The 25,601-nt window shown below is 46.1% G+C and overlaps 2 protein-coding genes across 3 annotated transcripts in view; one reads left to right on the top strand and one right to left on the bottom strand.

The window, feature by feature from the left end:
• The window catches only part of LOC110511038 (putative pre-mRNA-splicing factor ATP-dependent RNA helicase DHX32), a 27,030-nt gene extending 11,023 nt beyond the window's left edge, over window positions 1–16,007 (top strand). The window contains exons 6-13 of the mRNA XM_036959656.1: window positions 1,086–1,340; window positions 1,497–1,590; window positions 2,869–3,018; window positions 6,716–6,907; window positions 8,837–8,977; window positions 11,084–11,274; window positions 12,741–12,931; window positions 15,249–16,007. Of these exons, the coding sequence (XP_036815551.1) occupies window positions 1,086–1,340; window positions 1,497–1,590; window positions 2,869–3,018; window positions 6,716–6,907; window positions 8,837–8,977; window positions 11,084–11,274; window positions 12,741–12,931; window positions 15,249–15,441 (1,407 nt within the window). The 3' untranslated portion in view covers window positions 15,442–16,007. The remainder of the gene's footprint in view (window positions 1–1,085; window positions 1,341–1,496; window positions 1,591–2,868; window positions 3,019–6,715; window positions 6,908–8,836; window positions 8,978–11,083; window positions 11,275–12,740; window positions 12,932–15,248) is intronic.
• Window positions 16,008–16,011: 4 nt separating this feature from the next.
• On the bottom strand, window positions 16,012–25,526 carry LOC110515214 (protein BCCIP homolog). Of its 2 annotated transcripts, XM_036959668.1 has the most exons (7): window positions 25,323–25,526; window positions 24,824–24,979; window positions 24,452–24,544; window positions 23,776–23,934; window positions 23,361–23,389; window positions 18,694–18,862; window positions 16,012–16,448 (listed from the first exon to the last, which is right to left on the bottom strand). In XM_036959668.1, the coding sequence occupies exons 1-7, from the start codon at window positions 25,503–25,505 to the stop codon at window positions 16,278–16,280; spliced, it is 960 nt and encodes a 319-aa protein (XP_036815563.1). In that variant the 5' UTR covers window positions 25,506–25,526; the 3' UTR covers window positions 16,012–16,277. The 2 variants fall into 2 exon arrangements, with proteins under 2 accessions (XP_036815563.1, XP_036815561.1); XM_036959666.1 differs by lacking the exon at window positions 23,361–23,389 and having other exon boundaries at window positions 23,747–23,934.
• Window positions 25,527–25,601: the final 75 nt, after the last annotated feature.

The raw sequence follows: 25,601 nt of genomic DNA on the forward strand, positions 1-25,601 counted from the left end.
TGCCGTGTCGTTTGCCTTTGCTTTTATTTGCTTCCGTGTGTTTGACTATGAGTGGTCTAGTGGTCTAGTGGCCTAGTGGTCTGCCTAGTGGTCTGCCTAGTGGTCTGCCTAGTGGTCTGCCTAGTGGTCTGCCTAGTGGTCTGCCTAGTGGTCTGCCTAGTGGTCTTCCTAGTGGTCTGCCTAGTGGTCTGCCTAGTGGTCTTCCTAGTGGTCTGCCTAGTGGTCTGCCTAGTGGTCTGCCTAGTGGTCTGCCTAGTGGTCTGCCTAGTGGTCTGCCTAGTGGTCTTCCTAGTGGTCTGCCTAGTGGTCTGCCTAGTGGTCTGCCTAGTGGTCTGCCTAGTGGTCTGCCTAGTGGTCTGCCTAGTAGTCTGCCTAGTGGTCTGCCTAGTGGTCTGCCTAGTGGTCTGCCTAGTGGTCTGACTAGTGGTCTGCCTAGTGGTCTGCCTAGTGGTCTGCCTAGTGGTCTTCCTAGTGGTCTGCCTAGTGGTCTGCCTAGTGGTCTGCCTAGTGGTCTGCCTAGTGGTCTGACTAGTGGTCTGGCTAGTGGTCTGCCTAGTGGTCTTCCTAGTGGTCTGCCTAGTGGTCTGCCTAGTGGTCTGCCTAGTGGTCTGCCTAGTGGTCTGACTAGTGGTCTGGCTAGTGGTCTGCCTAGTGGTCTTCCTAGTGGTCTGCCTAGTGGTCTGCCTAGTGGTCTGCCTAGTGGTCTGTTGGAATGACAAAGCGTTTTGAAAGGCCTTGTTGTCCTGGACCATATGTGTGTGTGACAATGAGCTTTAAAGCCTGTCAATAGGGATGTCAACTCAGCCTTTTTCTATCGACGGGTCTGCGAGCAAAATGTGTTAACTATTTATGACATGATAAGCCCTCTCTTCCCCCCCTCTCTTCCCCTCGCGTTGAACCATCCAGCCTGGGGTGTAGCGGTCAAGTAGCAGACACTATTATCCTCAGAGCTGTACAGTTTTTAGACATGTGATCCCTGCAGGAAGTGAACCCATGACCTTGGGGGCGTTGCTAGCCAGTAGCCACACGGGACAAGTCGTATGGTGCTGTCAACACTTCTCACACTGTGTTGCCCCTCCCCACAGGAGGTTGTCTGTGCCCGTGCTATCCTCCAGAGAGAGGGTACCAGACTGGGGGCAGACCTTGGGGAGCTGGTGCCCGTGGTCTTGTGCCCTGGGCAGGGTCGGACACCCTCTCTCCTGGGGGAGGGGATGGGGAGTAGGGGATCCGTTACGACCAGGTGCCGGTTGGTTTTCCTCTCCACAAGCCAGGGAGAGGACATGTTCTGGGCTGTGGACTCTGTTAACTTTGTCATCGACGTAGGAGTGGAGAAAAGATATGTGAGTTTAACCCCCATAAAACAAGCATTGCATGTTAGTTTATACATGTAGGCCAAGGCTATGACCATAGATATCCTATTAAATGAGTTAACGCATGACGTTATTAAATAGTTATAATATGTTTTTCTATGGTTAAACATGTATTCTTTCAACCAGGTGTATCATCCCAGGATAAGGGCCAACTCTGAAGTACTACGATCCATCAGCAGATACCAGGCTGATATCAGGAAGCAGCTGACTGGACCGACAGGTACTGATATCAGGAAGCAGCTGACTGGACCGACAGGTACTGATATCAGGAAGCAGCTGACTGGACAGACAGGTACTGATATCAGAAAGCAGCTGACTGGACCAACAGGTACTGACATCCTGGACCGACAGGTACTGATTTCAGGAAGCAGCTGACTGGACAGACAGGTACTGATATCAGGAAGGAGCTGACTGGACCGACAGGTACTGATATCAGGAAGCAGCTGACTGGACCAACAGGTACTGATATCAGAAAGCAGCTGACTGGACAGACAGGTACTGATATCAGGAAGCAGCTGACTGGACCGACAGGTACTGATATCAGGAAGCAGCTGACTGGACAGACAGGTACTGATATCAGAAAGCAGCTGACTGGACCAACAGGTACTGACATCCTGGACCGACAGGTACTGATTTCAGGAAGCAGCTGACTGGACCGACAGGTACTGATATCAGGAAGCAGCTGACTGGACAGACAGGTACTGATATCAGGAAGCAGCTGACAGGACCGACAGGTACTGATATCAGGAAGCAGCTGACTGGACAGACAAGTACTGATATCAGGAAGCAGCTGACTGGACCGACAGGTACTGATATCAGGAAGCAGCTGACTGGACCGACAGGTACTGATATCAGGAAGCAGCTGACAGGACCGACAGGTACTGATATCAGGAAGCAGCTGACTGGACCGACAGGTACTGATATCAGGAAGCAGCTGACTGGACCGACAGGTACTGATATCAGGAAGCAGCTGACTGGACCGACAGGTACTGATATCAGGAAGCAGCTGACTGGACCGACAGGTACTGATATCAGGAAGCAGCTGACTGGACAGACAGGTACTGATATCAGGAACCAGCTGACTGGACCCCCCCGTCTTTGCTCATTTGAGCTGTTCTTGCCATAATATGGACTTGGTCTTTTACCAAATAGGGTTATCTTCTGTATACCACCCCTACCTTGTCACAACACAACTGATTGGCTCAAACACATTAGGAAGGAAAGAAATTCCACAAATGAACTTTTAACAAGGCACACCTGTTAATTGAAATGCATTCCAGGTAACTACCTCATGAAGCTGGTTGAGAGAATGTCAAGAGTGTGCAAAGCTGTCATCAAGGCAAAGGGTGGCTACTTTGAAGAATCTCAAATAAATATAACACTTTTGTTGGTTACTACTTGATTCCATATGTGTTATTTCATAGTTTTGATGTCTTCACAATTATTCTACGATGTAGAAAATAGTAAAAAATTGATTGAGTTGTCTGTGTTTGTCCAGGGAAGTGTTTCTGCCTGTACCCTGAGGAGAGAGTACTCCCCATAGAGACATCCCCTCAGATCCTGGACACCAACCTCACCTTCACCATCCTCTTCCTCAAGAGGATGGAGATCGCAGGGCTGAGACACTGTGACTTCATCACCAGACCAGGTCAGTCTACCAGACAGACACTCTACATGGTACTATAGTAGGACAGTGGTCCTCATCCAGGGGTACTAGGACCTCCTAGGGCTACTTGGTCCACCGGGGCTACTTGGCCTGTCCACCGGGGCTACTTGGCCTGTCCACCGGATCTACTTGGCCTGTCCACCGGGGCTACTTGGCCTGTCCACCGGGTCTTCTTGACCTGTCCACCGGGTCTACTTGGCCTACTTGGTACTTCAGGGCTACTCCGGGCAGAGTAAAATGTACTTGGTGGTACTGTAACCAAAAAAGGAATTGACCCAAACTACCAAATCAATCAAATGTATCTATAAAGCCTTTTTTACATCAGCAGATGCCACCAACTGCTTATACAGAAACCCAGCCTCAGACCCCAAACAGAAAGCAATGCAGATGTAGAAGCTTGACTAGAAACCCTGGTTGTATCTGGGTATTCAGTGTATTCCCAGGTTATTAGACGCTGGTTTGGGAGGTGAGTCTGACCACAGAGGTCCTAATTAAATTACATGGGTTATAATCTGTACTTCTATGGATCTGACCCTGTGTGCTGTAACTAGGGTTGCACAATTCTAGCAACTTTCCCCAAATTCCCAGTTTTTCCAGAAAATCAGGAGGGTATAAGCAGAATCATCCAACCAGGAATTCTGGGAAACCTGGGCATTTTGTTGAAAGTTAGCAGACTTTTTTACAACCATAGCTGTAACTGTGGAGTGGTACAGGGTACAGGAGCGTTTTTTTTGTCCTGGGTAAAGGTCTGATGGAGGTCTGTATGCCGTGCTCTGTCCTGTTTAGAGGCAGTCAGCCGTGCTTTAGTAGAGCTGACAGTGGCCTGCCAGGGACCATTGTCTGAGAGCCCCGACCCACCCGGCTGTCCCTGCATGGGAAGAGTTGAGGACAGTGACAAACCTGCATCCCAAATGGCTCCCTATTCTCTATATAGTGCCCTACTCTGGTCAAAAAGGGTAGTGTACCGTTTTGGACACACACCACGAAGTAAAGTGGCCAGCTTGTTAATGATTACCTCATAACGCGTCTCGTTTCGTCCAGCTGACCTCCAACGCCACAATGAGGAGGAAGTAGAATTTACTGTCCTCCATTCTACTGGAACACACTAGGCTAGAATTCCTGGATCAACCTTTTTTGGAGCTCAGGCTCTTTTCAGGAAGAGAGTTTTATTCTGATTCTGTATTCTACTGTCTTTTGACGTGTTCAAGTTAAAGTAAGGCCCTCGATCTCTTGTTAAAGTTAAAGTAAGGCCCTCGATCTCTTGTTAAAGTTAAAGTAAGGCCCTCGATCTCTTGTTAAAGTTAAAGTAAGGCCCTCGATCTCTTGTTACCGTTAAAGTAAGGCCCTCGATCTCTTGTTAAAGTTAAAGTTAAAGGCCCTCGATCTCTTGTTCATGTTAAAGTAAGGCCCTCGATCTCTTGTTACCGTTAAAGTAAGGCCCTCGATCTCTTGTTAAAGTTAAAGTAAGGCCCTCGATCTCTTGTTCATGTTAAAGTAAGGCCCTCGATCTCTTGTTAAAGTTAAAGTAAGGCCCTCGATCTCTTGTTCATGTTAAAGTAAGGCCCTCGATCTCTTGTTCATGTTAAAGTAAGGCCCTCGATCTCTTGTTCATGTTAAAGTAAGGCCCTCGATCTCTTGTTAACGTTAAAGTAAGGCCCTCGATCTCTTGTTCAAGTTAAAGTAAGGCCCTCGATCTCTTGTTAACGTTAAAGTAAGGCCCTCGATCTCTTGTTAAAGTTAAAGTAAGGCCCTCGATCTCTTGTTAACGTTAAAGTAAGGCCCTCGATCTCTTGTTCAAGTTAAAGTAAGGCCCTCGATCTCTTGTTAACGTTAAAGTAAGGCCCTCGATCTCTTGTTCAAGTTAAAGTAAGGCCCTCGATCTCTTATTAACGTTAAAGTAAGGCCCTCGATCTCTTGTTAAAGTTAAAGTAAGGCCCTCGATCTCTTGTTAACGTTAAAGTAAGGCCCTCGATCTCTTGTGAAAGTTAAAGTAAGGCCCTCGATCTCTTGTTAAAGTAAGGCCCTCGATCTCTTGTTAAAGTTAAAGTAAGGCCCTCGATCTCTTGTTCAAGTTAAAGTAAGGCCCTCGATCTCTTGTTAAAGTTAAAGTAAGGCCCTCGATCTCTTGTTAAAGTAAGGCCCTCGATCTCTTGTTAAAGTAAGGCCCTCGATCTCTTGTTCAAGTTAAAGTGAGGCCCTTGATCTCTTGTTAAAGTTAAAGTGAGGCCCTCAATCTCTTATTCAAGTTAAAGTAAGGCCCTCGATCTCTTGTTAAAGTTACAGTAAGGCCCTCGATCTCTTGTTAACGTTAAAGTAAGGCCCTCGATCTCTTGTTCAAGTTAAAGTAAGGCCCTCGATCTCTTGTTCAAGTTAAAGTAAGGCCCTCGATCTCTTGTTCAAGTTAAAGTAAGGCCCTCGATCTCTTGTTCATGTTAAAGTAAGGCCCTCGATCTCTTGTTCATGTTAAAGTAAGGCCCTCGATCTCTTGTTAAAGTTACAGTAAGGCCCTCGATCTCTTGTTAAAGTTAAAGTAAGGCCCTCGATCTCTTGTTAACGTTAAAGTAAGGCCCTCGATCTCTTGTTAAAGTTAAAGTAAGGCCCTCGATCACTTGTGAAAGTTAAAGTAAGGCCCTCGATCCCTTGAGGAGCTGAGCAGATACTATATGATCATAATCCAAAGCATCAACTGACAAGTCATTTTGTTAAACAGGTTTTTTCTCTGTCTAATATCTCTTCTTATTATTATCTATTATGTAAAGGATGATCTACTTCCCTATCCAGATCTTGTATTGTATTATCTATGATCTAAGTTGTCTACTTCCTATCCAGATCTTGTATTTTATTATCTATTATCTAAGTTGTCTACTTCCTATCCAGATCTTGTATTTTATTATCTATGATCTAAGTTGTCTACTTCCTATCCAGATCTTGTATTTTATTATCTATTATCTAAGTTGTCTACTTCCTATCCAGATCTTGTATTTTATTATCTATTATCTAAGTTGTCTACTTCCTATCCAGATCTTGTATTTTATTATCTATGATCTAAGTTGTCTACTTCCTATCCATATCTTGTATTTTATTATCTAAGTTGTCTACTTCCTATCCAGATCTTGTATTGTATTATCTATGATCTAAGTTGTCTACTTCCTATCCAGATCTTGTATTTTATTATCTATTATCTAAGTTGTCTACTTCCTATCCAGATCTTGTATTTTATTATCTATGATCTAAGTTGTCTACTTCCTATCCAGATCTTGTATTTTATTATCTATTATCTAAGTTGTCTACTTCCTATCCAGATCTTGTATTTTATTATCTGTTATCTAAGTTGTCTACTTCCTATCCAGATCTTGTATTTTATTATCTATGATCTAAGTTGTCTACTTCCTATCCATATCTTGTATTTTATTATCTAAGTTGTCTACTTCCTATCCAGATCTTGTATTTTATTATCTATTATCTAAGTTGTCTACTTCCTATCCAGATCTTGTATTTTATTATCTATTATCTAAGTTGTCTACTTCCTATCCAGATCTTGCATTTTATTATCTATGATCTAAGTTGTCTACTTCCTATCCAGATCTTGTATTTTATTATCTATTATCTAAGTTGTCTACTTCCTATCCAGATCTTGTATTTTATTATCTATGATCTAAGTTGTCTACTTCCTATCCAGATCCAGAGGGTCTGATGCAGTCGCTAGAGGAGCTGGATTACCTCGCGGCATTGGACGACGATGGGAACCTATCAGAGATCGGGATCATAATCTCTGAGTTGCCATTGGACGCTCAGATGGCCAAGGCTCTGCTGGCGTCCTGTGAGTTTGATTGTGTGAACGAGATGGTGACCATCGCAGCTATGCTATCAGGTATGTAAATTTACACTCCTACAACCTTTGGCTCATTTGATTCTATTTGATTCACTCAGGGTGGATTGTACCAACATGGATTAACTCTTAATCTGGGTTTAATCAAGGTTTATCTAGTAATGTTGTTGATTCTATTTGATTCCCCCAGGGTGGATTGTACCAACATGGATTAACTCTTAATCTGGGTTTAATCAAGGTTTATCTCAAAATGTTTTTGCCCTGAACTTTAAACCTCGTTATCAATAATCATAGTTCAATCTAATCCTTCTTCTAAACTAAATTTAATTTACAACTCAAACCAAGATCAAATGTAATCTTGTTGCTCCATTGTTTTAAAAACTAATTTAAATTCAGTTTTGGGATTAAATCTAAACTGACACTGTTTAAATGCATCAAATATCAGTGTGAATCATTTGTATGTCCTTTATTTTCTTTGTGAATAACAATTTTATCTCCTGTGGTTTATCATGTTCGTTAAACTCAACTATCCAGCTAAATCATTTGACAGATAAGTGCAATTAATTTCATCCTTAGCCTGAAGTGAAAAGTCACTTTGCTGACTAGGCTAGCAATGACCAGTGCTGGTTTGTTTCCATAGAACTACAACATATTGCTATGGTGAATCCATTAGGACACGTATCACTGATCATAGTTTAGTGATTTAACCTTAGATTAACTAATCCAGTTTTAAAATTAAGTGGTGCAACACATCTCTGATGAAATTATAAACGTAGATTTACAAAGTCTAGATTAGGTCTAATCTAAAATTGATTTTAACCATGTTGGTGCAACACCTCCGTGTCTTGTAATGGGGTTAAACCCTCACGCCTATGTTTACATCCATAACGCCTTTATAACCACTACTGAAGATATTAGAATATCCATCATAAGCAGTCTTAACCATTATGGACAACTACATCGGACATCTCTGACCTTTAGAATGCATAATCTGCCAGACAGTATAATCTGCCAGACAGTATAATCTGCCAGACAGTATAATCTGCCAGACAGTATAATCTACCAGACAGTATAATCTGCCAGACAGTATGCCAGACAGTATAATCTGCCAGACAGTTTGATCTGCCAGACAGTATGCCAGACAGTATAATCTGCCAGACAGTTTGATCTGCCAGACAGTTTGATCTGCCAGACAGTATGATCTGCCAGACAGTTTGATCTGCCAGACAGTATGCCAGACAGTATAATCTGCCAGACAGTTTGATCTGCCAGACAGTATGCCAGACAGTATAATCTGCCAGACAGTATAATCTGCCAGACAGTATAATCTGCCAGACAGTATAATCTACTACATGGACATAGTCTCGTCTCTGAGCATTTGCAGTTGAAGCCTAGGCAGCTGCTATTTCTCCCACTCAGACAATGAGCCACAAGGTACTATACGGGGAGAGTAGCTTGGTCAAACAATGCTAACCCTGTTGATATGTCTGTTTTAGCTCCAATGCTAACCTCCCTATTGATTAGCTGTCTTTCTGCGTTAGCGCCAATGCTAACCTCTAATGATTTTCTGTCTGCATTAGCGCCAGTGCTAACCACCCTATTGATTCTGTCTGTTTTGCGTTAGCACCAATGCTAACCACCCTATTGATTCTGTCTGTCTGTGTTAGCACCAATGCTAACCACCCTATTGATTCTGTCTGTCTGTGTTAGCACCAATGCTAACCACCCTATTGATTCTGTCTGTCTGTGTTAGCACCAATGCTAACCACCCTATTGATTCTGTCTGTCTGTGTTAGCACCAATGCTAACCACCCTATTGATTCTGTCTGTCTGTGTTAGCACCAATGCTAACCACCCTATTGATTCTGTCTGTCTGTGTTAGCACCAATGCTAACCACCCTATTGATTCTGTCTGTTTTGCGTTAGCACCAATGCTAACCACCCTATTGATTCTGTCTGTTTTGCGTTTAGCACCAAGCTGCTTCTTGGAGCCACCTGTTGGCAGGACCCAAGAGGTACAACAGTGTCACAGAAAGTTCCGGCACCCTGAGGGAGACCACTTCACCCTCATCAACATCTACAACGCCTTCAAGTACAGCCAGAGAGAGACATGTGAGTTAGTTACTTCAAATGCAGCCAGAAAGACAGTCAGTCACATCCATTGAGCTCAAAAAAGCTTCACATTGTGAAATACTTCACTATATGGTGCCTTCGGTAAGGATTCAGACCCCTTGACTTTTTCCACGTTTTGTTAGGTTACAACCTTATTCTAAAATTGATTAAATAGTCCCCCCCCCCCCCTCATCAATATACACACAATACCCCATAATAACACATTGAAAACTGGTTTTTAGAAATTTTTGCAAATGTATTAAAAATAAAAAACAGAAATGCCTTAGTTTCATCAGTATTCAGACCCTTTGCTATGAGACTCTAAATTGAGCTAGGTACTTCCTGATTCCATTGATCATCCTTAAGATGTTTCTACAACTTGATTGGAGTCCACCTGTGGAAAATTCAATTGATTGGAAATGATTTAGAAAGGCACACACCTGTGTACATATAAGGTTCCACAGTTGACAGTGAATGCCAGAGCAAAAACCAAGCCATGAGGTCGAAGGAATTGTCCGTAGAGCTCCGAGACAGGATTGTGTCTAGGCACAGATCTGGGGAAGGGGACCAAAACATTTCTGCGACATTGAAGGTCCCCAAGAACACTGTGGCCTCCGAATAATTTTGCACGCCCAATTTTTCAGTTTTTGATTTGTTAAAAAAGTTTGAAATATCCAATAAATGTCGTTCCACTTTATGATTGTGTCCCACTTGTTGTTGATTCTTCACAAAAAATACAGTTTTATATCTTCATGTTTGAAGCCTGAAATGTGGCAAAAGGTCGCAAAGTTCAAGGGGGCCGAATACTTTCGCAAGGCACTGTAAATGGAAGAAGTTTAGAACCACCAAGACTCTTCCTAGAGCTGGGAGCCCGGACAAACTGAGCAATCGGGGGAGAAGGGCCTTGGTCAGGGAGGTGACCAAGAACCGATGGTCACTCTGACAGAGCTCCAGAGTCCCTCTGTGGAGATGAGAGAACCTTCCAGAAGAACAACCATCACTGCAGCACTCCACCAATCAGGCCTTCATGGTAGAGTGGCCAGACAGAAACCACTCCTCAGTAAAAGGCACATGACAGCCCGCTTGGAGTTTTCCAAAAGGCACCTAAAGGACTCTCAGACCATGAGAAACAAGATTCTCTGGTCCGATGAAACCAAGATTGAACTCTTTGCCCTGAATGCTAAGCGTCACTTCTGGAGTAAACCTGGCACCATCCCTACGGTGAAGCATGGAGGTGGCAGCATCATACTGTGGGGATGTTTTTCAGCAGCAGGGATTGGGAGACTAGTAAGGATCGAGGCAAAGATGAACGGAGCAAAGTACAGAGAGATCCTCGATGAAAACCTGCTCCAGAGCACTCAGGACCTCAGACTGGGGCAAAGGTTCACCTTCGAACAGGACAACGACCCTAAGCACACAGAGAAGACAACGCAGGAGTGGATTCGGGACATGTCTCTGAATGTCCTTGAGTGGCCCAGCCAGAGCCTGGACTTGAACCCGATCTAACATGTCTGGAGAGACCTGAAAATAGATGTGCAGCGACACTCCCCATCCAACCTGACAGAGCTTGAGAGGATCTGCAGAGAAGAACGGTAGAAACTCCCCAAATACAGGTGTGTCAAGCTTGTAGCGTCATACCCAAGAAGACTCGAGGCTGTAATCACTGCCAAAGTCGCTTCAACAAAGTACTGAGTAAAGGGTCTGAATATTTATATAAATGTTATATTTCAGTTTTTTTTCTAAAAACCAGTTTTTGCTTTGTCAATATGGGGTATTGTGTGTAGATTGATGAGGTAAAAAAAAACTATTTAAATATATTTTATAATAAGGCTATAAAGTAACAAAATGTGGAAAAAGTCAAGGGGTCTGAATACTTTCCGAATGCACTGTTTGCAATTGAATTCTGTTCTACTTGATTCTATTCTACTTGATTCTATTCTACTTGATTCTATTCTACTTGATTCTGTTCTACTTGATTCTGTTCTACTTGATTCTATTCTACTTGATTCTATTCTACTTGATTCTATTCTACTTGATTCTGTTCTACTTGATTCTATTCTCTTCTCCTCACTTGTATCTGAATGTATCTTCCTGTTATTCCCTCAGACTTCAGCGTAGAGAAGTGGTGTCAGGACTACCATCTGAACCACCGCGCCCTTCAGACGGCAGACGCCATCAGGTCAGAGTTGACGGACATCCTGAAGAGAATAGAGCTGCCCATCTCTGAGACGTCCTTCGGAACCAAGACCAACACACTCAACATCAAGAGAGCTCTGCTGGCAGGGTTCTTCATGCAGGTCGGTGGACAATGGAGAACCGTAGTGCTGGTGTAGAGGACGTCCCACTGCTCGTTTCGTTTAAGCGTGTTCCGTTTCCTCCCGGTTCCACTCCATACCGAGGTTCCAACCCGAGGTTCGCAACACCAAGGTTCAATTCCCGAAGGGATCACATACGTGACCGCCCTCCTGAAGCGTGTCACGCCACTGAAAGCTAGCTATTCGGCCGCGCAAGTGGCAGATCCCAATCTGCTACATTAGCAACACCAGGGTTCAATTCCCGACCGGATCACATACACATTAAACATCTGAATGAACTCACCGTTCTGTATGGAAGTCAGTGTCCTGTATGGAAGTCGGTGTCCTGTATGGAAGTCAGTGTCCTGTATGGAAGTCAGTGTCCTGTATGGAAGTCAGTGTCCTGTATGGAAGTCAGTGTCCTGGGTCCTGTATGGAAGTCAGCGTCCTGTATGGAAGTCAGCGTCCTGTATGGAAGTCGGCGTCCTGTATGGAAGTCAGTGTCCTGTATGGAAGTCAGTGTCCTGTATGGAAGTCGGTGTCCTGTATGGAAGTCAGTGTCCTGTATGGAAGTCAGTGTCCTGTATGGAAGTCAGTGTCCTGTATGGAGGTCAGTGTCCTGTATGGAAGTCGGTGTCCTGTATGGAAGTCAGTGTCCTGTATGGAAGTCAGTGTCCTGTATGGAAGTCAGCGTCCTGTATAGAAGTCAGTGTCCTGAATGGAAGTCAGTGTCCTGGGTCCTGTATGGAAGTCAGTGTCCTGTATGGAGGTCGGTGTCCTGTATGGAAGTCAGTGTCCTGTATGGAAGTCAGTGTCCTGTATGGAAGTCAGTGTCCTGTATGGAAGTCAGTGTCCTGTATGGAAGTCGGTGTCCTGTATGGAAGTCAGTGTCCTGGGTCCTGTATGGAAGACAGTGTCCTGTATGGAAGTCGTGTCCTGTATGGAAGTCAGTGTCCTGTATGGAAGTCAGTGTCCTGTATGGAAGTCAGTGTCCTGTATGGAAGTCAGTGTCCTGTATGGAAGACAGTGTCCTGTATGGAAGTCGGTGTCCTGTATGGAAGTCAGTGTCCTGGGTCCTGTATGGAAGACAGTGTCCTGTATGGAAGTCGTGTCCTGTATGGAAGTCAGTGTCCTGTATGGAAGTCAGTGTCCTGTATGGAAGTCAGTGTCCTGTATGGAAGTCAGTGTCCTGTATGGAAGACAGTGTCCTGTATGGAAGTCGGTGTCCTGTATGGAAGTCAGTGTCCTGGGTCCTGTATGGAAGACAGTGTCCTGTATGGAAGTCGTGTCCTGTATGGAAGTCAGTGTCCTGTATGGAAGACAGTGTCCTGTATGGAAGACAGTGTCCTGTATAGAAGTCAGTGTCCTGTATGGAAGACAGTGTCCTGTATGGAAGACAGTGTCCTGTCACTTTCCATTAAGTAATTTGTTTAATGGCAAATATGAAGTTCCTTTATCCCTGTTTTCAGATTGCCCGTGATGTGGATGGTTCAGGAAACTACTTCATGTTGACCAACAGACACATGGCTCAGGTCCACCCTGCCTCCAGCTACGGGGCCAAGGCACATCAATTGGGTTTTCCAGAGTGGGTGCTGTTCCATGAGTATACTCTCTCGGGAAACCACGGTATCCGGACAGTCTCTGAAATCTCCCCTGCAGTGTAAGTCAATGGGCCAAACTAAGGCTCTTTCTCAATGCATTTTTCCTTGCCTCCTCATGTCCATTCTTGTGTCTTCTTTTTAAAATATGCATTGGATGAGGTCAGAGGCCCCTCCCCTCTAACTTTCTTATCCAATGATCCCCGAGACCTCTCCCCTCTAACCTTCTCATCCAATGACCCCCGAGACCCCTCCCCTCTAATCTTCTCATCCAATGACCTGAGGCTCCTCCCCTCTATCTTCTCATCCAATGACCCGAGGCCCCTCCCCTCTAACCTTCTCATCCAATGACCCCCAAGGCCCCTCCCCTCTAACCTTCTCATCCAATGACCCCCGAGGCCCCTCCCCTCTAACCTTCTCATCCAATGACCCCCGAGACCCCTCCCCTCTAACCTTCTCATCCAATGACCCCCGAGACCCCTCCTCTCTAACCTTCTCATCCAATGACCTGAGGCTCCTCCCCTCTAACCTTCTCATCCAATGACCCGAGGCCCCTCCCCTCTAACCTTCTCATCCAATGACCCCCGAGACCTCGCCCCTCTAACCTTCTCATCCAATGACCCAATGCCCCTCCCCTCTAACCTTCTCATCCAATGACCCCCGAGGCCCCTCCCCTCTAACCTTCTCATCCAATGACCCCCGAGGCCCCTCCCCTCTAACCTTCTCATCCAATGACCCCCGAGACCTCGCCCCTCTAACCTTCTCATCCAATGACCCGAGGCCCCTCCCCTCTAACTTTCTCATCCAATGACACCTGAGGCCCCTCCCCTCTAACTTTCTCATCCAATGACCCGAGGCCTCTCCCCTCTAACCTTCTCATCCAATGACCCCCGAGGCCCCTCCCCTCTTACCTTCTCATCCAATGACCCCCGAGGCTCCTCCCCTCTAACCTTCTCATCCAATGACACCTGAGGCCCCTCCCCTCTAACTTTCTCATCCAATGACCCGAGGCCTCTCCCCTCTAACCTTCTCATCCAATGACCCCCGAGGCCCCTCCCCTCTTACCTTCTCATCCAATGACCCCCGAGGCCCCTCCCCTCTAACCTTCTCATCCAATGACACCTGAGGCCCCTCCCCTCTAACTTTCTCATCCAATGACCCGAGGCCTCTCCCCTCTAACCTTCTCATCCAATGACCCCCGAGGCCCCTCCCCTCTAACCTTCTCATCCAATGACACCTGAGGCCTCTCCCCTCTAACCTTCTCATCCAATGGTTCATCCAGACGGCCCCTCAGTATTTATATAATATCAGTGTCATCTTCTGTCTGTAGGTTCATCCAGACGGCCCCTCCATTATTTATATAATATCAGTGTCGTCTTCTGTCTGTAGGTTCATCCAGACGGCTCCTCAGTATTTATATAATATCAGTGTCGTCTTCTGTCTGTAGGTTCATCCAGACGGCCCCTCCAGTATTTATATAATATCAGTGTCGTCTTCTCTCTGTAGGTTCATCCAGACGGCCCCTCCAGTATTTCTATATCAGTGTCGTCTTCTCTCTGTAGGTTCATCCAGACGGCCCCTCCAGTATTTATATAATATCAGTGTCGTCTTCTGTCTGTAGGTTCATCCAGACGGCCCCTCCAGTATTTCTATATCAGTGTCGTCTTCTCTCTGTAGGTTCATCCAGACGGCCCCTCCAGTATTTATATAATATCAGTGTCGTCTTCTGTCTGTAGGTTCATCCAGACGGCCCCTCCAGTATTTCTATATCAGTGTCGTCTTCTCTCTGTAGGTTCATCCAGACGGCCCCTCAGTATTTATATAATATCAGTGTCGTCTTCTGTCTGTAGGTTCATCCAGACGGCCCCTCCAGTATTTATATAATATCAGTGTCGTCTAATGTCTGTAGGTTCATCCAGACGGCCCCTCCAGTATTTATATAATAACAGTGTCGTCTTCTCTCTGTAGGTTCATCCAGACGGCCCCTCAGTATTTATATAATATCAGTGTCGTCTTCTCTCTGTAGGTTCATCCATACGGCTCTTCCAGTATTTATATAATATCAGTGTCGTCTTCTCTCTGTAGGTTCATCCAGACGGCCCCTCCACTATTTCTATAATATCAGTGTCGTCTTCTCTCTGTAGGTTCATCCAGACGGCCCCTCCAGTATTTATATAATATCAGTGTCGTCTTCTCTCTGTAGGTTCATCCAGACGGCCCCTCCAGTATTCTATAATATCAGTGTCGTCTAATGTCTGTAGGTTCATCCAGACGGCCCCTCCAGTATTTATATAATATCAGTGTCATCTAATGTCTGTAGGTTCATCCAGACGGCCCCTCCAGTATTTATATAATATCAGTGTCGTCTTCTCTCTGTAGGTTCATCCAGACGGCCCCTCAGTATTTCTATTCCAACCTGCCTCCTAGTGAGAGTAAAGACCTACTACAGCACATTCTGGAGCGGGACGGATCTGGACGTAAAGACAAGCAACAGACCCTGACCATCAACAGTAAAGCAGATAAGGACTGCAGTACAGTGGCTCAGTCTTATGACCGATGTGTGCTACAGTGACCTCTGGTGGAGAGCTTCAGCACTGCACCGACTTTTACTGAAAAGACAATCATCGTTGATGAGAACAGCGGTCCTCGGGGGACACCCAGACTTTTCACAATGTTGTTGTAGCCCCTGAACTATGTCACCTGATTGACTCAGTGATTAGATGAATCAGGTGTGAGTGGAATAGTTCACATATGGAACAGCTGGGGGGGGGGGGTCCCCCTGAGGAGAGTTTTGAAAATCCTTGGGTTACATCAACTTCCAAATGACTGACTTGCCGTACACTATTGTTCATATCTTTAATTCAGTCAGGTGGTAACTGCCTTGGTAATTTGATATTACAGTAAATAATTAGCCTATATTCTAATAAGAGTATCACCCCAATAAATGAATCCAGATCATAAAATCCAAGTTTGAACATCTTGATATTCCTTCACAGAAAAATACACCATTTCATTTTTTGGGGGAATTTGTCACTTGCTCGATAACCCTAATATTGTGTAAGAACATGTTTGTAGTGATTGTTTTAACATTTCAGTATGTTTTTGACATGAATCTGTAAATACAGTGCTTTCAACTACAACCGAAGGTCTGAAATTATTTATTTTTGTCAAAAGATACATTTTTCAAAAAAACAAAAAAAAACCTGCTAGATAAAACCACTGAAGGGAACCGTTACATAATGACATTATTCTCCGCTTAACAAAAAGCTTTCCAGTGATCCCACCTTCCTTTCGATGTTTTGTATCGAATTTTACATTGCAAAAATAATGATCCAGAGGGGCCTTGTTTTAAAGACATCAGTCCTGTTTCGTTCACCAGAGTTTTTTTTTAAAACTCTGTGCGGTTGGTCACACGGTCAGGTATTCTTTGAGCTTGTCCATGACGGCTGACATCCTGTCTGCCGGGATGAGCATCACGGTACGCTGCGGCTTCATGGGGACGTCGTCGAAGGACCACCGCCCGCTCAGGACGCTGTCCGTCTCCTCCTGCACCGAGTAGTGGAACTTCATGGTGGCTTGCTGTAGTGGGGACATGGACACATGGGTAAGACAGTGAAAAGGACAAGTAAAAAGAGACATTTAACTCACCGGTGTCTGTATATAGCCCCTCTGCCGTATATAGCCCCTCTGCCGTATATAGCCCCTCTGCCGTATATAGCCCCTCTGCCGCATATAGCCCCTCTGCCGCATATAGCCCCTCTGCCGCATATAGCCCCTCTGCCGCATATAGCCCCTCTGCCGCATATAGCCCCTCTGCCGCATATAGCCCCTCTGCCGCATATAGCCCCTCTGCCGCATATAGCCCCTCTGCCGCATATAGCCCCTCTGCCGCATATAGCCCCTCTGCCGCATATAGCCCCTCTGCCGCATATAGCCCCTCTGCCGCATATAGCCCCTCTGCCGCATATAGCCCCTCTGCCGCATATAGCCCCTCTGCCGCATATAGCCCCTCTGCCGCATATAGCCCCTCTGCCGCATATAGCCCCTCTGCCGCATATAGCCCCTCTGCCGCATATAGCCCCTCTGCCGCATATAGCCCCTCTGCCGCATATAGCCCCTCTGCCGCATATAGCCCCTCTGCCGCATATAGCCCCTCTGCCGCATATAGCCCCTCTGCCGTATATAGCCCCTCTGCCGTATATAGCCCCTCTGCCGTATATAGCCCCTCTGCCGTATATAGCCCCTCTGCCGTATATAGCCCCTCTGCCGTATATAGCCCCTCTGCCGTATATAGCCCCTCTGCCGTATATAGCCCCTCTGCCGTATATAGCCCCTCTGCCGTATATAGCCCCTCTGCTGTATATAGCCCCTCTGCTGTATATAGCCCCTCTGCTGTATATAGCCCCTCTGCTGTATATAGCCCCTCTGCTGTATATAGCCCCTCTGCTGTATATAGCCCCTCTGCTGTATATAGCCCCTCTGCTGTATATAGCCCCTCTGCTGTATATAGCCCCTCTGCTGTATATAGCCCCTCTGCTGTATATAGCCCCTCTGCTGTATATAGCCCCTCTGCTGTATATAGCCCCTCTGCTGTATATAGCCCCTCTGCTGTATATAGCCCCTCTGCTGTATATAGCCCCTCTGCTGTATATAGCCCCTCTGCTGTATATAGCCCCTCTGCTGTATATAGCCCCTCTGCTGTATATAGCCCCTCTGCTGTATATAGCCCCTCTGCTGTATATAGCCCCTCTGCTGTATATAGCCTCTCTGCTGTATATAGCCTCTCTGCTGTATATAGCCTCTCTGCTGTATATAGCCCCTCTGCTGTATATAGCCTCTCTGCTGTATATAGCCTCTCTACTGTATATAGCCTCTCTACTGTATATAGCCTGTCTACTGTATATAGCCCCTCTGCCGTATATAGCCTCTCTACTGTTTATAGCCTCTCTACTGTATATAGCCCCTCTACTGTATATAGCCTCAGTACTGTATATAGCCCCTCTGCTGTATATAGCCCCTCTGCTGTATATAGCCTCTCTGCTGTATATAGCCTCTCTGCTGTATATAGCCTCTCTGCTGTATATAGCCTCTCTGCTGTATATAGCCTCTCTGCTGTATATAGCCTCTCTGCTGTATATAGCCTCTCTATTGTATATAGCCTCAGTACTGTATATAGCCCCTCTGCTGTATATAGCCCCTCTGCTGTATATAGCCTCTCTGCTGTATATAGCCCCTCTGCTGTATATAGCCTCTCTGCTGTATATAGCCTCTCTACTGTATATAGCCTCTCTGCTGTATATAGCCTCTCTGCTGTATATAGCCTCTCTATTGTATATAGCCTCTCTATTGTATATAGCCTCTCTGCTGTATATAGCCCCTCTATTGTATATAGCCTCTCTGCTGTATATAGCCTCGCTACTGTATAGGTAGCCTAGTGGTTAGAGGGGGGGGGGGCAGGGTAGCCTAGTGGTTAGAAAGGGGAGGCAGGGTAGCCTAGTGGTTAGAGGCAGGTAGTCTAGTGGTTAGAGGGGGGAGGCAGGGTAGCCTAGTGGTTAGGGGGGGGGGGGGGGGCAGGTAGCCTAGTGGTTAGGGGGGGGGGGCAGGTAACCTAGTGGTTAGGGGGGGGGGCAGGTAACCTAGTGGTTAGAGCGCTGAACTAGTAACCGAAAGGTTGCTGGATCGAATCCCTGAGCTCACAAGGTAAAAATCTGTCATACTGCCCCCATCAACAAGGCAGTTAACCCCCACTGTTCCCCGGTAGGCCGTCATTGTAAATACTAACTTGCCTAGTTAAATAAATAAAAGTTTTAAAAAAAAGTTAAACCTCATAGAAGAACTCCTCCTCTGCGTTGACGAAGGTGAGCTCGTCCTTCGGCGGGGCTCCTCGGGCAGCGACCGTCTTGGAGGGATCCTTATAGGTCTTACTGATCATCAGGCAGTAATGACACTTCCCACTGGGCTTGTTGCTGCTCTGGGCTTCTGCCAACTCCTCCCTGGAAACAGCCAATCAATGATGTGGTTTATGTTTTTAATAGTAGGGTATTGGCACACAGCTTTCGGATCTTCTTTTCATAGATAATACATACACGGAATTACTTTTGTACGACAACAACAACAACAACAAACATGTCAATGATTTTTAGCGTTTGTTTATCCGGTGTAAAGTGAACCCATATCTGAGACGAGCAGTTACATAATTGCAGGTCCATATTAAAATGACCATGATTAGAAGGGTTCATCTACAGTAGCATACCCATAATGCATAGCAAGTGATTGACAGTGAACACAACGGTACATCGCCTGAGCGACAGTGAGGTAATCTGAGAGCGTGTCTTGTTGACAGTACAGTAATCTGAGAGCACGTCTTGCTGACAGTACAGTAATCAGAGTATGTCTTGCTGACAGTACAGTAATCTGAGAGCACGTCTTGTTGACAGTACAGTAATCTGAGAGCACGTCTTGTTGACAGTACAGTAATCTGAGAGCGCGTCTTGTTGACAGTACAGTAATCTGAGAGCGTGTCTTGTTGACAGTACAGTAATCTGAGAGCACGTCTTGTTGACAGTACAGTAATCTGAGAGCACGTCTTGTTGACAGTACAGTAATCTGAGAGCACGTCTTGTTGACAGTACAGTAATCTGAGAGCATGTCTTGCTGACAGTACAGTAATCTGAGATCACGTCTTGCTGACAGTACAGTAATCTGAGAGCGTGTCTTGTTGTAAATACAGTAATCTGAGAGCGCGTCTTGCTGACAGTACAGTAATCTGAGAGCGTGTCTTGTTGTAAATACAGTAATCTGAGAGCGCGTCTTGCTGACAGTACAGTAATCTGAGAGCGTGTCTTGTTGTAAATACAGTAATCTGAGAGCGCGTCTTGCTGACAGTACAGTAATCTGAGAGCATGTCTTGCTGACAGTACAGTAATCTGAGAGCGTGTCTTGCTGACAGTACAGTAATCTGAGAGCGCGTCTTGCTGACAGTACAGTAATCTGAGAGCATGTGTCTTGTTGACAGTAATCTGAGAGCGTGTCTTGTTGACAGTACAGTAATCTGAGAGTGTGTCTTGTTGACAGTACAGTAATCTGAGAGCGCGTCTTGCTGACAGTACAGTAATCTGAGCATGTGTCTTGTTGACAGTAATCTGAGAGCGTGTCTTGATGACAGTACAGTAATCTGAGAGCATGTCTTGTTGACAGTAATCTGAGAGCGCGTCTTGACGGTACAGTAATCTGAGAGCGCGTCTTGTTGACAGTACAGTAATCTGAGAGTGCGTTTTGCTGACAATACAGTAATCGGAGAGCACTTCTTGCTGATAGCACAGTAATCGGAGAGCAGGTCTTGCTGATAGCACAGTAATCTGAGAGCACGTCTTGCTGATAGCACAGTAATCTGAGAGCGTGTCTTGCTGACAGTACAGTAATCTGAGAGCGTGTCTTGCTGACAGTACAGTAATCTGAGAGCGTGTCTTGCTGACAGTACAGTAATTGAGAGTGCGTCTTGACGGTACAGTAATCTGAGAGCGTGTCTTGTTGACAGTACAGTAATCTGAGAGCGTGTCTTGTTGACAGTACAGTAATCTGAGAGCGTGTCTTGCTGACAGTACAGTAATCTGAGAGTGCGTCTTGACGGTACAGTAATCTGAGAGCGTGTCTTGTTGACAGTACAGTAATCTGAGAGCGTGTCTTGCTGACAGTACAGTAATCTGAGAGCGTGTCTTGCTGACAGTACAGTAATCTGAGAGTGCGTCTTGACGGTACAGTAATCTGAGAGCGTGTCTTGTTGACAGTACAGTAATCTGAGAGCGTGTCTTGTTGACAGTACAGTAATCTGAGAGCGTGTCTTGCTGACAGTACAGTAATCTGAGAGTGCGTCTTGACGGTACAGTAATCTGAGAGCGTGTCTTGTTGACAGTACAGTAATCTGAGAGTGTGTCTTGTTGACAGTACAGTAATCTGAGAGTGTGTCTTGCTGACAGTACAGTAATCTGAGAGCGTGTCTTGCTGACAGTACAGTAATCTGAGAGCGTGTCTTGCTGACAGTACAGTAATCTGAGAGTGCGTCTTGACGGTACAGTAATCTGAGAGCGTGTCTTGTTGACAGTACAGTAATCTGAGAGCGTGTCTTGTTGACAGTACAGTAATCTGAGAGCGTGTCTTGTTGACAGTACAGTAATCTGAGAGCATGTGTCTTGATGACAGTAATCTGAGAGCGCGTCTTGCTGACAGTACAGTAATCTGAGAGCGCGTCTTGTTGACAGTAATCTGAGAGCATGTCTTGTTGACAGTACAGTAATCTGAGAGCGTGTCTTGTTGACAGTACAGTAATCTGAGAGCGTGTCTTGTTGACAGTACAGTAATCTGAGAGCATGTGTCTTGATGACAGTAATCTGAGAGCATGTCTTGCTGACAGTACAGTAATCTGAGAGCGCGTCTTGACGGTACAGTAATCTGAGAGCGTGTCTTGTTGACAGTACAGTAATCTGAGAGCGCGTCTTGCTGACAATACAGTAATCTGAGAGCATGTGTCTTGATGACAGTAATCTGAGAGCATGTCTTGCTGACAGTACAGTAATCTGAGAGCGCGTCTTGACGGTACAGTAATCTGAGAGCGTGTCTTGTTGACAGTACAGTAATCTGAGAGCGCGTCTTGTTGACAGTACAGTAATCTGAGAGCGCGTCTTGCTGACAATACAGTAATCTGAGAGCACGTCTTGCTGACAGTACAGTAATCAGAGTATGTCTTGCTGACAGTACAGTAATCTGAGAGCGCGTCTTGTTGACAGTACAGTAATCTGAGAGCGCGTCTTGTTGACAGTACAGTAATCTGAGAGCGTGTCTTGTTGACAGTACAGTAATCTGAGAGCACGTCTTGCTGACAGTACAGTAATCGGAGAGCACGTTTTGCTGACAGTACAGTAATCTGCAACAGAACATTTTTGTAACATTATGAAATGTAAAACAAAAAAACAGAGTTTCTTATTGGACAACTGCAGGTAGTCCATCCCTGTTTCAGGATGTTTTCTTTGGTTTTGTGACCCTAATGAACATGACCCAGGTGGGATAAGTGCGATCTGTGGGGGTTAGACAGAGACTCACTGTAGCTGTTTAGAGGGGCAGGGCGATCTGTGGGGGTTAGGGTTAGACAGTAGCTGTTTGTGGAGGGGCAGGGCGATCTGTGGGGGTTAGGGTTAGACAGACTCACTGTTTAGAGGGGCAGGGCGAGCTGTGGGGGTTAGACAGAGACTCACTGTAGCTGTTTAGAGGGGCAGGGCGATCTGTGGGGGTTAGGGTTAGACAGTAGCTGTTTGTGGAGGGGCAGGGCGATCTGTGGGGGTTAGGGTTAGACAGACTCACTGTTTAGAGGGGCAGGGAGAGCTGTGGGGGTTAGACAGAGACTCACTGTAGCTGTTTGTGGAGTGGCAGGGCGATCTGTGGGGGTTAGGGTTAGACAGACTCACTGTTTAGAGGGGCAGGGCGATCTGTGGGGGTTAGGGTTAGACAGACTCACTGTAGCTGTTTGTGGAGTGGCAGGGCGATCTGTGGGGGTTAGGGTTAGACAGACTCACTGTAGCTGTTTGTGGAGTGGCAGGGCGATCTGTGGGGGTTAGACAGACTCACTGTAGCTGTTTGTGGAGTGGCAGGGCGATCTGTGGGGGTTAGACAGAGACTCACTGTAGCTGTTTGTGGAGTGGCAGGGCGATCTGTGGGGGTTAGGGTTAGACAGACTCACTGTTTAGAGGGGCAGGGCGATCTGTGGGGGTTAGGGTTAGACAGACTCACTGTAGCTGTTTGTGGAGTGGCAGGGCGATCTGTGGGGGTTAGGGTTAGACAGACTCACTGTAGCTGTTTGTGGAGTGGCAGGGCGATCTGTGGGGGTTAGACAGACTCACTGTAGCTGTTTGTGGAGTGGCAGGGCGATCTGTGGGGGTTAGACAGAGACTCACTGTAGCTGTTTGTGGAGTGGCAGGGCGATCTGTGGGGGTTAGGGTTAGACAGACTCACTGTTTAGAGGGGCAGGGCGATCTGTGGGGGTTAGGGTTAGACAGACTCACTGTAGCTGTTTGTGGAGTGGCAGGGCGATCTGTGGGGGTTAGGGTTAGACAGACTCACTGTAGCTGTTTGTGGAGTGGCAGGGCGATCTGTGGGGGTTAGACAGACTCACTGTAGCTGTTTGTGGAGTGGCAGGGCGATCTGTGGGGGTTAGACAGACTCACTGTAGCTGTTTGTGGAGTGGCAGGGCGATCTGTGGGGGTTAGACAGACTCACTGTAGCTGTTTGTGGCGTGGCAGGGCGATCTGTGGGGGTTAGACAGACTCACTGTAACTGTTTGTGGAGGGGCAGGGCGATCTGTGGGGTTAGGGTTAGACAGAGACTCACTGTAGCTGTTTGTGGAGTGGCAGGGCGAGCTGTGGGGGTTAGACAGACACTTCACTGTAGCCGTTTGTGGAGTGGCAGGGCGATCTGTGGGGGGTTAGGGTTAGACAGACTCACTGTAACTGTTTGTGGAGTGGCAGGGCGATCTGTGGGGGCACGTTGATGAACCTCTCGCTGAGCAGCAGTCCCACAGGCTTAGTGGTGTCGTTAGGGTTAGGGTTAGACAGACTCACTGTAGCGGTTTGTGGAGTGGCAGGGCGATCTGTGGGGGTTAGACAGACTCACTGTAGCTGTTTGTGGAGTGGCAGGGCGATCTGTGGGGGTTAGACAGAGACTCACTGTAGCTGTTTGTGGAGTGGCAGGGCGATCTGTGGGGGTTAGGGTTACACAGAGACTCACTGTAGCTGTTTGTGGAGTGGCAGGGCGATCTGTGGGGGTTAGACAGACTCACTGTAGCTGTTTGTGGAGTGGCAGGGCGATCTGTGGGGGTTAGACAGACTCACTGTAGCTGTTTGTGGAGAGGCAGGGCGATCTGTGGGGGCACGTTGATGAACCTCTCGCTGAGCAGCAGTCCCACAGGCTTAGTGGTGTCGTTGAGGACCTTCTCCAGATCGTCTGTCACACTATGGGGACAACTCTTCTCACACTGACCCAGGATCAGATCCTTTACCTCCTCCACACACTGGACACCCTGTGGACGGATCAGAACACAGTTACTAACATATAGACCTAATTCACCAGACTGCCGTGATTGGTCAAAATGCAGGCTAGTTCAGTAGGCAGGAAGAGGGCTACTACATTGAAGTCTATGAAAAACAGATCTTTCCTCAAGGTCGACCTTTTAAAATATCAGATTCAGACAGAGAAAAGAGTGAACAAAACGTCTTGTCTCTTAACATCTGATTGGTTGAGAAAGTGTCAAGTTTAGTGATTTCATAGATTATATATATATATATATATATTTTTTTATTTTATTTATTTAACCTTTATTTAACTAGGCAAGTCAGTTATAAGAACAAATTCTTATTTATAATGACGGCCTACTGGGGAAGAGTGGGGTTATGCCTTGTTCAGGGGCAGAACGACAGATTTTTACCTTGTCAGCTCGGGGATTTGATCTAGAAACCTTTTAGGTTACTGGCCCAACGCTCTAAACACTAGGCTACCTGCCACCCCAAATAGATAACATAATATCTGACTGTACCTACCTTTCTCTCAGTGAGGTTGAGCATGCTGATGAAACCAAACACCTCATCGGCTGGATCCTCGTCATCATCGCTGTCCTCTGGCACCTCTGCTTGCTGACAACAAAACATGCAGAAAGACATACACGATGCTACTGAATTCATATCAATTGTTCTCCGTTGGATGTGGGAGAAGGAAACTGGAGCTAGAAAAGCATTTCGCTACACCCACAATAGCATCTGCTAAACATGTATGTGACGAATACAACTGATTTGAAGAGAGCATATGTGTGTGTCATCATATTTTGGGAGTTTAATAATATGATACGTTAAATTGTATGATGCATATTTACTGATGGTCTGGTCTGATAGACTCGACGCGTCTGGTTTTCTTACCCTGATGACGCTTCCAATATGATTCTGCTGGATGAGGAGATCGGTCAACTCGGATGTATTGACACGAGCCTTCAGAAACAGCTGTTGCATGAGTTTCTTGACCCCGTTGTAGTCATTGTGAGTAATGGTATGGGCCTCAAAGTCTACAATGACCTCCTGGAAACAAACAAAAAAGGTTTTTAATACAAGTCCCGACTCCCGAGACAATGTTTTGGACTTGATGGGGACGGTTTTAGTGTCAATACTGGTATCGATTGTTTTTTTGTCTAAACTACTTTAATGTCCATGCATTTCACTATTTAGCTAGTTTAAAACTCTGAAGTGATCGACTGGCTATGTTTAGCATGTCCCTAGCATACTTAACCATTGTTAACTAGCTTGAACAACAGTTGTTTGCTAAAAAGCTAGCTATCTATCTAACCCATCTAACACGTTTAGCCGGTGCTAGCTAGCCTGCTAGGCCAGGAATATAGCCAGTTCACTAGAGACATTATCGTACCTCATTGATCTCCTCTTCTGATCCGCTGTCATTCTCTCCTGAATCACCGTCGTTTTCCAATCCTTCATCAGAGCTGTTATCCTCACTATCAGCGGGATTTTCTCCTTTTCCAACTGCTCGTCTTTTCGCTGAAGAAGCCATGCTGCCTAAACAGATACCACGCGTATGGGGAAAGGGATTCATGTGGAGTTGGTGTGAGACACTGAGACACTGTCGCGGCCATTTTGGATCAATTGGTGCATGCTTCGTAATGCTTGGAAAGCCCGTGTGAAGAACCGC

Source organism: Oncorhynchus mykiss, chromosome 23, assembly GCF_013265735.2.
Source record: "Oncorhynchus mykiss isolate Arlee chromosome 23, USDA_OmykA_1.1, whole genome shotgun sequence".
Lineage (NCBI taxonomy): Eukaryota > Metazoa > Chordata > Actinopteri > Salmoniformes > Salmonidae > Oncorhynchus > Oncorhynchus mykiss.

Coding starts and splice junctions, on each gene's coding strand:
- LOC110515214 (XM_036959668.1), bottom strand. CDS start 25,505: ATGAATCCCTTTCCCCATACGCGTGGTATCTGTTTAGGCAGCATGGCT. Junction 24,545..24,823: donor ATATTGGAAGCGTCATCAGG/GTAAGAAAACCA, acceptor TTTTGTTGTCAG/CAAGCAGAGGTGCCAGAGGA. Junction 23,935..24,451: donor TCAACCTCACTGAGAGAAAG/GTAGGTACAGTC, acceptor ATCCGTCCACAG/GGTGTCCAGTGTGTGGAGGA.